The sequence below is a fragment of the Carassius auratus genome, chromosome 11, assembly GCF_003368295.1.
Source record: "Carassius auratus strain Wakin chromosome 11, ASM336829v1, whole genome shotgun sequence".
Lineage (NCBI taxonomy): Eukaryota > Metazoa > Chordata > Actinopteri > Cypriniformes > Cyprinidae > Carassius > Carassius auratus.
In genome coordinates this window covers 11,271,756-11,285,461 of record NC_039253.1, presented here as the reverse complement: position 1 = coordinate 11,285,461, position 13,706 = coordinate 11,271,756, and the positions used below count along the sequence as shown (strand labels likewise).

Below are 13,706 nucleotides of genomic sequence, written 5' to 3'. Positions count from 1 at the left end.
AGTGAAAAATAGATATATTCATTTATTTAATGCTAAATATACTACAAATACATTAACATATTTATGTACTTAATAAAAATACCATGAAGTTGCACTTTTAGTATACTAAACTGGTATACCAACTTTTGTGATTAATGCACTTTAAGTGCGGAAGTACTGTAGTGCTGAAGTCCAACTAAAGATAGACTGAAGTATATTTGATTGTGCTAAAGTGAAGCTATTGCAAGTATACTTCAGGCAAACTACTTCTCTCTGTTTATGTCTATGAAGAATCACAAAGGTACTGGGTTACTCCACCGCGGTACCCCCGAAGCAATCTAATATAAACCCTTATTATAGGTGTACCCACTCCCGGTAAAAACAACCAATCAGAGCTGCGGTCCGTAACTTTTTTTGTGTTCAAAGTATACAAAATGTATATAATAAGCGAGTACGCCATGAATCCATTTTCCAAACCGTGTTTTTAGCTTGTCCTGAATCACTAGGGTACACCTATAATAAGTGTTTATATTCGGACTATTTTAGATTGATTCGGGGATACCGCAGTGGAGTAACCCAGTACCTTTGTGATTCTTCATAGACATAAACAGGGAGAAGTAGTTCCGGCTACGATGTTCTTCCGCAAGACGCAAGCAGTTCTGTTTATTAACTGCTAGAGCGTCAAAAGTTACCGACTGCAGCTTTAAATAAATGTAATGTAAATATACTTTTTTTTTATTTTTCACCATAGCATATTTTACCAAGTTAAATAGAAACTCCTCACTTCAGTATAAAAACTCAAGCTTACTACTAGTACTACTAATAACAACAATAATAAAAGAAAACTAAAAACCTAGATTCAGTTGTCAACAAAAAATATTCATTAGTCCCTACACAAACTTCTGAACTGAAGTGAATTGAATATAAAGAATTGATAACCTTAGCTGTAACCCTAATTGTAACCTTAGCTCATTAATAAAGCAAACTGAGTAAGCAGCAAAAATATTTTTGATTCTTCATATATGCTCTTCTTCCCCTGAAAATAAGTTAAAAAAGCGACATATTTATTGCAACATCAAAATCCCAGATTGATTATTTCACGAATAGAAAAGTCACAGCTCTCCAGCGGTGGGATATTCTGACTGATTTGTAATATCAAGCTCGATTATATTCCACTAAACATAATCCGCTCATATTTGAGAGATAGAGCAGAAAAACCTGTTCCTAAAAGTAAAAAAATAAAAAAAGAAAGCGTCTGCCCGCTGAAGCATTGATGCGGTGTAAATGGCCTATTTTATCTATTCCTCTCAAAGGGTGAGGTATAAATACTCTCTTGACCATCTTGCAAAATGGGACACAAACCTCAGGTAAGAGAAAAAGAATGGCTGTTATTTTGAGTCTTTGAGTGAAGCAATACTAAAGAGCGTACAGCTCTCAGACAAAGAGGTCATTTCCGGTCCCTTCACACAATATAATACGCCATAAAAATGTAGTGAACTTTTCAGATGTCCATTTTGAAAGACAGCAATTCAGCTATTGCACATTGGAGGCTTTGATGTTTTATTAATAGAGCTGCACAGAGAGTGTCAAACACTAGGGGTGTACATCTACTCTACTGGGGCATGTGGGCTGAGCCAGACAGCTGACAGCACAGCGGAGAGTCTGGGCTCCTGACATTGATCTGTTTGCTTTGTGCAGTCCTCTCTGCAGGATCATATCAGTGCAGAGCTGGCTCCAAAACCAGTACAAATCAATAATAATTTAACATGGGAGTTGTTACTTAGGCTATAAAAATAATACTGTTACAAGTGTTTTACTACACATTAATGGAATACTTGATTCTGATTGGTCAACTTTGACACTATGTGGTTGAATATATATGAAACTGAAAAGTTTCGGTTTCCATGCCAGTGCTACTTTCTTGGATCCATAAATCCTTGAAGGTGAAATATAAAACCCTTCACTTCATATTGATAAAAACTTTTAGACATTCTAATGCATTTACTATGGTTTTTAATGATATGTGCACTTCTGAAATAACATCATTTTAAGCTACTCTTTTATTTAGTCACACAGGAAATTCACTTAAACGCAGGTAAAAATTATAATCAAGCTACCGTTCAAAAGTTTGGGCTCTGTACGATTTTTTTTTTATTGCATGCATATATGTCTGCATTTGTTTGGTCAAGCATACAGTAAAACCTACAATATTGTGAATTATTATGACACAATTTAGTTTTAAGCTGATCTTTTAACAGCTGTTGCTGCAGTCTTCAGTGTCATGTCTCAGAAATCATTCTGTATGGTGATGTGATGCTCAAAAAAGATTAAATATTTTATATATATATATATATATATATATATATATATATATATATATATATATATATATATATATATATATATATAAAACATAATTTAGGATACTTTCATTTAGTAAAAAAAAAAAAAAATTTGCATAATGCATCCTTGCCAAATACAAGTATTAATTTATATATATATATATATATATATATATATATATATATAAAAGTAATTCCTGACCTCAAACCTTTGAATGATAGTGTACATTTACTGGGAACAACAATAAATGTAGAATAAAAAATCATTGACTTTATGTGGACATTCACATAAAGTAATATTTGGTGCAAGTTTCTATGAAGTCAACTCAAGAATTCACAAAAAACGAACAAATAAATAATAATACAAAAAATGCCTGCAAATGGCCTTGCTTGTCTGAAATGAAAATCAATCAGAAATATTCACCTTGCCAGAATTCCATTGCATCTTTCTTCACTTTTAAATGCCAAAGAAAATGGTTCCATTATTTACTGATGCATCGTTCTTTGGTGTTAATGCGGAGCTTCATATAGTATGTTTGCTGACAGATGTCATGTATCACTGCTATGTATTAAGTGCTGCTGACAGTTCATGTGAGTGAAATGTGAGTCAGTGACGCAGTACACAGATGACACTAAAAATATTGCAACACTTGCTGAAAATGTCTCTATATTTTAAAATAGCCCTAATTAATAGTTTAGTTTAAAACAAGACAACATAGTAAAACTTAGGAAGTCAACATACTATGACAGAATGTATTAATAAATTTATAAGTATTCAGCTTCACTCAACTGAAAAGACATGATGGGAATAAAAGGCAAGTACAACTTGAAAAGTCAATATAATTTCCTTTAAAATAAGTCACTCTCTAAGTAAGAGTAAACTTTATAAAAGGAAGGATGTAATTGAAGCGAACTGTGTGTGTTAGTCAGGGAAAAGTATCTGCGTCTCGCCGTGTCTGTCCTTCAAAATCACCTCAGTAATGAAAATGATCGATTTTAGATCGTCTCGACTGCGGCTACCCTTTTGTAAAGTTGAGTAGTGGACAGATCTATTGCTTCAGCTTTATTGTTTCTATTCTCATATTTGTCTGCAGCATGTAGGGCATAGCTGGGGTGAACGGAGAGTCTGCTAGTCGGAGGAATTATCACATCGCCCACAGTTGTCCATTGGCAAAGATCTCGCGTTCGGCTGCGAGACAGGCGGTAGTTGAACTTAATTGCCATGTCCTGAAACCCCGGGCCGTAAGCCGACAGGGTGACATTTACATCCTTTGAGAGGCACTTTTGATTGTGGTTTTATGAATTACATGATCAGAGGAGATTTTGTCAGCTATTCTAAGACACGCTCGAAGCAGACTGCACTGATTAGCTAGATAGTGCCTCCCAAAAGTCAGGCCTCACGCTAGATGCGACATTTAGGAGAAGTGATTTACCAGCTTCGCAGTGAATTGTTATGATGAGGTTACAACCTTATGGATTCCTGGAGTGTGTTTGTGATGGAGTAGTGGAGCTCTTCAACAGAGACAATAAATAAATCATCATGGAAGGAGAAAATTGATTTTTTTCCCCCCTCTCTCTGTCTTTCCCTGACATATTGTGAAATCAAAAAATCGTTGGGAACTTTGAGGAAGAAAGAACCCAAGTAATCACCATCTCTGACATGAGACAAACTTGATTAACCCTACTTCATAATGCATTCAAGTGCACAGAATGGCCAATCATAGACTATGCAGGCTCTGATACAAATCTATTCATTTTCAACATCTAAAAAAAAAAGAGCAAATGGTCATGGCCTAATGCAGGGGGTGTGATGAAGTTACAATTTTGGGACTGAGTTTTAGTTATACTGAGAAAAAAATATTGTGGTGATACAAACTGAATCCATATTTCTATATATTAGCATTAAGTTGATACTTTTGACAAGGCTTTTAATAAACCATGGTATTTTCATGAAAGATACAGTTCCAGCGTTCCACAGCGCGAAGTTGATGTATTTCCTCAGCGACCAGCACGGAACAGCTCTGGGCATAACGAATCAGATATCGTGCTCTTTTGGAAGGCCAAACGAAGTATTTTCGCTTAATGAAACACACAGCATCTACATAACATGGTTATCCAAATCTTAACACATTGTTACATGTGGGGGCGTGTTAGAATGAGCCGTTTTAGGTAGGTGTGGTTATCTCTTTACTTTTATAAAGATTATCTCTTTGGAATTGAGACTTTAGTCTTTGCAACTTTACAGATCTTCTTTATATGTATTTTCTGATCTTGTTGTAAATGATAGATGTCATTTAAATGCTTTTGGCATAGGCCTCTTACTAAAACTCATCTTGTAATTATTTTTAACTACTCAGCTGTACCAAAACAAATTAGACAAGGTCACTTATTTAAATTCAACTACAGTACATACACAGGACTTTCTGACATGTTTTATTCAACAGCCCTTCAGAAGAAAAAAAAACACAAAAGCTGTTTCCATTTGTAGGAGATAGAAGGAGAAGCTACTGTAGTAAAATGTATCATGTCTGAGTGTGTGTGTGTGTGTGTGTGTGTGGCAATCCTTAAGCCGTCTCACCCAAACGGTCATTAGGGAGAGTGAAAGCATTAATGGATGGTGCGTCAGTGGAGTGTGATACTGCAATGCCATGTGCTCTTAACTTTGTTTACTAATGCCCCTGATACAAACGTTGGCGCAATGAATCAGTGACCTGTAAAAGGTTCACACGCAATGAGCTCCTGACCAAAATCCTCCATGCCTTCCCAGCACTCTTTGTGTCTAAAACCACACAACAGAGGCAAACTGATTAGATGTAGCAGCTATATCTTATCAACCAAAACAAGCGGACCAAATGCCTGGTCTACAAATAGTTTTTGGCAGTAATGTGTTGCTGTAATAATTTTACTTTCCCCTGTAACTTCCAATCGTAATCTAAAATTGATTTTGGCCATATAATGATCAAAAATATATTATTTGTAGAATTTTGGAATAAGCTAATTGCTACACCTGCTTGTATTTTCTCTCTGGGTTTGTTATGCACAGATGCAGAACAAGGAAGTTAAGTGAAACTTTGTCATTAAAAGAGGTTATGAAGATGTAACATGAGTGACATATGAGCAGCGAATGAGTCATAACAGAGTTAACAGAAAAGAAATCACAGGGAAACAACACTGTAAGATGCTAATGCTCATCAAATCGCATAATAGAAATTATGATTATGTCTAAAGAAAAAGTAAGTAAAAGTGTGTAAATATACCCCAACGTACGCAAAGAAGCACACATGTGAAGGCAGAATTCTGAAGAGAAAGGACATAGTTACCAATTTTGTGGCATGTAACAGAAAAGTAATATAAGGAGAAGTGTAATAAATCACCATTGGCTGGGAGTAATAATAAGTAACTATAAAGGAGTAACAAGTAATGAGTAATAAATTGCATTTTTTGAGCCTAACACTGATTACAGTAGACTTCTCAGCAGCTTTTGTTGTGATTGATGGTTATGCATATTTTAGCGCCGGCAAATAAGGATCTTCTTCAAAGAGATGTAGCGAGAACAAATTGAACACGGTAAAACCCCTCTACAGCTAAAATGTCACGCTCTTCCAATACTGATTCTAGTCCACCTATGAATCATTTTAACAACAATTGTTCGTTCGCCAGCCATGAATTGTCTTCCAGATGAAATATTTCATGGGCCCATTTGAACAGCGTGCCATATGCATCCTTAATGAATCTATATTTCAGGTTATGATTCTCTCTCAGGAGTTAAAGGAGGTTGGTCCAACATTAACAATAAATCCTCAGCTAGTGGCAATTAGGGAACAGCATCTGACATCCTTCCGCGTAATGCCCACAATCCCAACACACACGGGCGCTACACCTGTTCTTAATTACTGCCGGTCTGCTTTTTAACTTTTATTCACATTGCAGTGGAAGCTTGGCACACACTTCCTAAAACTATTTAACATCACTGCATCCACAGAAAGGAACCACTGGAAATTTTAAAAGCCCAGATCAAAGGGTCAAAGTTTGGCTGATTAGCTTCCATGGTTAGACCCTTATAGCAGATGACTTATATGTGCATTTGCATATGGCTCAGGTGATTGGCTCTGGAACATAATATCTATGAAGTAAAGCAAATAATAGAGTCAGTGATGAATATATAAAAAAGTTGGATGCTTTTTGCATATTTGTTTTCTTTCTTTTCTTTTTTTTAAACGTATACAGCTCTTTAATAAGTTTACATTTATGACTCTACGAATGTCATGTGGTGTAACTATCATACAGTACAGATAGTAACATATTTTCCTTACACCTTGATACACATGAATGTAGTATAGTCTTAACTGTTATTTAATTTATTTTTCATTTCCTACATTTCTTTAAGAAAAATTTTTTTTAGGTAATTTTTTTTACACCCATATATTAATACATTTTTGGGAAGTAGCTCCACATACGGATTTTATAACCTTAAATTATGTTAAATTTTTAGATATTGTTGATGTCGATACAGAGTAATGAAAATCATTTTTATGATATAATTTGCATATTGTATATATATATAGCAGAGACCAAAAGTTTGTATATATATATATATATATATATATATATATATATATATATATATATATATATATATATATATATATATATATATATATATATAAAACACACACACACACACATATGTATATGAATTTAATTTTTAAATTCATGAATAAATCCAACAAAAAAAAAAAAAACATACTATATTGTACTTTCTTCAGCCTGGCACCCATCGAGGATTCAAGATTAATGGGTTGGCTAACAGTTCTCACTAGATATTTTTGGCCAAAACCAGTCCCACAATGAATCCACAACTAATGCTATCATGGAACATTACGAGCCAATGACATATTCCAGCAATGCCCCACAATTAGCACACAATCGATCCCTCCACACAAGAGACACGATCATTCCTGGCCTCATTTGAGCAGAAGAACAATTATCTGCTACTTACAGTAAAGTGCTAAATTACACTCACTTTAACTGGCAATTCGGCGGAGGGCATTTCATGGCTCATTGTTGCACTGGGAGTGTCATGAAAATATGTCGCCCGCTGTTAAATTGAAGAGCCAGTCACAGATGATATCTCATCAGGGGCTCTTCTTGGCCATCTAGGTGGCATGATTCACAGCGTGATGCAGGAGGGGCCGTCCACGCACCATAAAACCCTAACTCATAAATGATAACCTCCCAAATTATAGATAAGCATGGACATTTTGAACAGGGATAATACATCAGCGAGTGTGATTGATGGGCTGGAATTTGACCACTGATGAGACAGGGTTAAGAATTACTGTCAGCAAGCTTACTGACTAGAGCCTGAAGCAGTCATGGTGCTTGATGAATGGCTTGCTGTGATTATACAAAGCATTGCAGTGGAGTTCCAGCCCAGCAGTACGACTTAAAGAGTGAAAGATAGAGTTTGAGGTAGAATTGACCCAAAGGCATGCCCACAGTTCAGTTACAGTCCACGCTCTGATCGTATGAAGAAGCATGCTGCTCTCAAAACTGGCAAAGGCTTGCTGAAAATCAGCAGTAGCAATCTGATTGGCTGTAGTCAAAAACACACTCTAAAAAAAGTGCAGTAAATACTTTAACACCATTACAAAATATTCTTTTCTTTTAAAAGAATATTTTCTATTCTTTTCTTATAAGTTCTTTTAAAATTTCTTCACACTGTGAAAACAACTCAGCACTTGGTGAAATATGGACAAACCCTGTGACCCAGTTCTTTAAGAGAAATGTTTAACCAGACCTTCTGGGTAGTTTTATTTAAATCAACTATTGCTTAAAAGTTACTACAGTATATTTCATGCTTGAACCCAAAATAGTTTGGAAATTAATATTTATTAATTTATCAATATTCAATACATGCACATTTATTAATTAGTTAAATGAATAATAATTAAAAGCTTTTTAATAAATTGTCACCTTTTGATTATTGCTGATGCCTCTGTGTCTGATTTTTAATTTACAACCTGTTTTAATAATTTTAAGCCAGCCATATAGTAATTTTTGAACAGTAACTCCAGAAGGTTGGGCTTGAAGTGTAACAGGTTTGCTCTAACTTTTTACTTCATAGCTGGGTCAAATGTGCTCATTATAAAGGGAAAACTGAGAGTTCTTCCCTTCAGCTCAAAAGACTGCTGGGATCGTTTTCTGCTGTCCCGTGAGGTTGGTGTAAACAGGTCACCATCTCGCTGAATAAAGCATAGAACTCCTCGTCCTTAAGGACAACACATCCCTGGTGGAGAACTCTCATCACATTTCACAATATAATGTCAAGATAAAACCAACTCAGTATTAAAAATGATATTCATTAATATGTTTTTTGTGTTTTAATAATCTCTCTCCCTGCCCTTCAAGACACTTCAGTGCACCTGTTTATTACAGTTCTACATTTGAATGAAACCTCGTGAAGTGTGAGGTGTCACTCATGGATCAAAGTCAGAATATTAGAGGTGACACTCTACTCTGGAGCGAAAGAACATGTGACGTCTCACACACACACACACACACACACACGCATGCACGCACGCACATCAACACTGTCATTGAAGTAGCTCATCAGAAACCATTATCATTTCATAATTATTGTTCATTACATTTACAATGTCACATCTTTCCACATTTTTCAGTTTATTAATTTCTGTCCTTTATGGCTCCTTCACAGATTTAGGAACACTCATTCTGTGGGCATAATTAACAATATAAACAACACAGAAAAATCTTAATAAACATTTAAAATTGTTTTTGTATAAAACATGAATATTTACAGATTTCTGTTACTCTTCTATATAAAAATGACATCTCAACGAGCTGGGAATCTACACTTATGTTTAAATGTTTGGGTTGAGTAAATTAGTTTACCTTTATTAAAAAAAAAAAAAAAGTTATTTAACAAGGATACATTAAATTGCATCCTCCTTGCAGTCCAAAAGTGACAGCAAAGACAAAAGTTCTGTTTCAAATAAATGGTTCCTTCGAACTTTCAAATAATCATCTAAGAATCCAGAGAAAAAAAGAGAATAGAAAATTGTGGAATTGTTGAATTCATCAAGTAATGTGGATAAAAAAGATCTGATAATATAAATAACGTTTAACGGTATATAAATAGAAAAAAAATAGGATTAGATGTCATAAAAAATGAACTATATTATATCACTTTATTTGTTTTCCTATTATCACATTCTTATTATAACAATCTAGTTGCATATATATATATTTTTTAAAAGAACGGCGTTAGGTAACGACATAATTTTTTCAGTAACAGGGTAATCTAACTAATTACTTTTTGCTTCGTTATAACACCGTTAACATTACTGGACGTTAAATGCGGTGCGTTAATTTGCATTGATTTAATAAACTATATAATCCGAACGCACTCCTGCCTCACACAGCGAGTGAGCAGGTGAGTTAATAACAAGATAAGCGATTATTATTGGCTAAGGCAGAGTCATGTGTTTCATGGTAGCCAATCAGAGCCAGTGTTTATACGCCAGCGGCGTCACACACACACGCACGCACGCGAGATTCGCACTTACTTTTTGGAACAAGTAGTGAGTAACTTTAACTAATTACTTTTTAAAAATTAATTACTTTTTTTTTATTTGCATATTTCTTTTTTTTTTTTTTTCTGCAGGTTTGGTCCTCCATATAAATCCTTTTTAGAAAGGAGCATAAAAACAATCAAATTGATGAAGCTAGCTAGCAAGCTACATAAAACAAGCAAGCTACATAAAAAGCTAAAAAAAACAACAACATTGAAAACATGATTATGACTATTAAACTCACAGTAATAACCAGCAGGATTCCTTTGAGTAGCGTCAGCAGTGACGTGATGGGCTGAATGATGGTCTGGGCCAGAAGAATCCCCAATGAGAGCGTCCATGTAAATGCAGGGATCACGTAGACATGACTGCAGAAGCAAAATCAGGCAAACAGTCATCTTATCCCCCATTGTTTTAAATTACAGCTTCAGTAACTTCAAATAATACCAAACACCATCTCTCAAAATTACAGACTACAGCGAGAGGAAATGACAAAAGCACAACACAATTGTAAGACAAGTATTCTTTACAATTTCCCTGCAAAACATAGATTTAGTCTCTCTAAATCACACCCTGAATGAGGAGAGGCACATTTCTCCTCTCTAAAGGAAACAACAGGGGGCAGGTAATTGTTTTGAAGTGTCTGTCTCAATCTGATAGGAGTGCTTTCTGATCCAGTGCTCTGAAATAAAGTGAACTTCACAAATGCTTCCATTATTTTTTTATCGCAAATATACGCTCAGAAGAATAGCACTGTCAAAAAACATATGCATGATACAGAACACATACACTCAAGGGCATGGGACAGTGCTTTTTAAAGGACTGTGTGGTACACAGTTTTACATAATCAATTCATTTTTTATGTGTTTCCCCCCAAAATCTCTTTTCCTCATTGCAAAGTCTTCCCAGCATGCTTTCATATGATGAAATCTCAATGGTTCCATCAATACTCTCTTTTAAATCTGAGGTTTTGGGGCATTGCCAATTGCACAATATCATCTTAGTTTCCATAATATAATCAATTTTTATTAGGGTAAACACATTCTTTGCTACGTGAAGGCTTGACTATGGTGCCAAGGGCAATTTTGAACCTCATCCACTTTATTAGGTATTTTGAGAGTTTTCCGCCTGTATTCCTTTAACATTATTATCTATGTTTGTGGACAGAGGTCAAATTCTACTGTCCCAGAGCAAAGCAAACTTATTTATGAACTCAATTCAGCAAGACCACCATATCCCACAGATAAATATGAGTTTTATAATGGATTGAGAACTGCGAATACTCTACCAAGGCTGAAATAACCTATTGATTTGTGCTTGCAGGATCACTTTACATTCACTGTCTCGCTCGCTGGTTCTCTCTCTCTCTCTCTCTTTTTTTCCACCCTTGGTCACAGGCATCTGCCTATGATGTGTTCTTAATGAAGCATTTAGCCATCGATGTGGTGCAGGCCACCTTGAGTGGATCATTTTTAGGTTAAGTATTTACTGGGGTGTTGCAAAATAAATTACTTTTGTGGCAATAAGTGCAATTACTAAGACATTCTGCAGGGAACAGTATAGATGTGAAAACCTCTGTGTTTTCTGCTGATTATAATCAATTCTCATAGTTTTAGAATTTTTTAATGATTTTTACATATACATTTTATAGAATAAGAATAGACCACAACAAAAATATCCATATATATATATATATATATATGTATATATATATATATATATATATATATATATATGGATATTTTTGTTGTGGTCTATTCTTATTCTATAAAATGTATATGTAAAAATCATTAAAAAATTCTAAAAACTATGAGAATTGATTATAATCAGCAGAAAACACAGAGGTTTTCACATCTATACTGTTCCCTGCAGAATGTCTTAGTAATTGTATATATGTATATATATATATATATATATATATATATATATATATATATATATATATATATATATATATATAAACAATAATATGAAATTGTTCATATGGATATTTTTGTTGTATATATGTATGTATGTATGTATGTATGTATGTATGTATATCTCCCTAGTGGAAAAAATATATACTAAAATGTTTTCAAAATACATTTATTTCATGCTAAGTATACTACAAATACATTTATGCATTTAATAAAAATACCATCCAATTGTACTTTTGCTATATTAAACTGGTATACTCAAAGTCTGCTAGATTGGAACAACTAATTTTGTTCTTATTTCGCATTTAAAGACCGATATTATTCAAAGATCACGCAATCTTCATCAATAGTGTCATTAAAACACATTTAAGGCTTAACATGTCTTTTGAATTCTCAGACATTCGCATATATAATTTCTACAACCTGAGGTAAACATAAACACTCCGAGAACTAAACACAATCTGAGATACGATTCAATCAGAACTTGTAATTTTACTATTGATGATTCGTAACCTTTAGTTTGGGCCGCAAAATGACTTCACAATCACAAGAGGAAAAAAATTAATTGTATCCAACTGCACATAAATATCTAATGCTTCAGGACATATCGATACTGCCCTCTGATATTTAAAATTCTAGGCTTTTACCGTTTTCTGACTGACCGAGTCCATTTTCATCAGTCTGTCACCTTTGCTGCTTACAGTTATCTGAATACTACAAAAACACCATCAACTGACCAATTGATAAACTTTATCTCTAGATTTTTCTGAAGTTTTTAGAACTTCATTAGCATGTTTACATGGGTGGATTTGCCACTGATGCGGGATTGGTTTCTTACTATACTACAAGTCGTAAAGCTGATCCATATCCCTTAAGAAATTGCAAGAGCTGTTTGGCATAAGTCCGTATTCTGGAATCTTATTTATGTTTGCATATTCAAATATGGTGTGTGACTTTACTTGACAGTGTCACTGGTTATAAGACACTTGAGAACCAATCAAAATGCACCAAGTTTGCATATGCACTTTTCATATAGCACAAACGAGAACTGCTAGAGAGTGAATTGTTATTATTATTATTTATTTTTGTTGTCGATTTCGGAGCTTGAAAAAGCACCCTGGTCACCATTTACTTTAACTGTATTGGTATGCAAGTATGAACAGCCTTTCCATTTTGAGTTCTGCTTATAAAAAATCAAGGATTTTCATGAACCATCTAATGGACTGAGCTTTATCTCTATTGCCAGTATAAACTCTAGTCCTATGAGTCCTTTCAAAAGTTCACAGCATGATGACTGTAAAAGCTACATTTGTATCCTGATGATAATCTTTCTCAAAGCACCAAAAGGTAATTTAAGGTGATTTATTATTTATGTGTGTGGGAATTGAATGCACTAGGTTTAGAACTATGTATAAGATCAATTGATTTCCTTTCTCACATAAAGCACTGAATGATAAACCTATTTGCTACTGAATTTGTCTCAAGTGGGTGTTTTTTTTCTGAAAGTGTGATGCGTTTTAATTAAAATGAAAAACTGGCAGGTTAAAAGGTTCAAATAGCTCAAGGGCAAAGAATACAGCAACAGCGGCTTCAAGGATCATTTCTGTATTGAAAATTTATGACTAGGATAGATGGCCTGTATCCAATAAATACTTGTTTACAGCACAGTTTTTCAATGATTAATATTAATGATATTCTCATTATTTTCTTAAAGGTGTCTTAATTTTATTATTTTTCCCTGTGGTCCACTTACAACGTAATTAAACTTTTATCATACTAAACGCAATCATCATTTTTCAAGACCATTATCTGACCTTCAAGGATTTATCCTTAATAAATGGTCTTTTTGGGGAGGTTTTATACTTGATTCATCT

At 34.3% G+C, this 13,706-nt stretch overlaps 1 protein-coding gene across 1 annotated transcript in view; it reads right to left on the bottom strand.

The window, feature by feature from the left end:
- The window catches only part of LOC113111018 (uncharacterized), a 64,572-nt gene that overhangs the window by 44,327 nt on the left and 6,539 nt on the right, over nt 1-13,706 (bottom strand). The window contains exon 3 of the mRNA XM_026275388.1: nt 10,161-10,284. Within this exon, the coding sequence (XP_026131173.1) occupies nt 10,161-10,284 (124 nt within the window). The remainder of the gene's footprint in view (nt 1-10,160; nt 10,285-13,706) is intronic.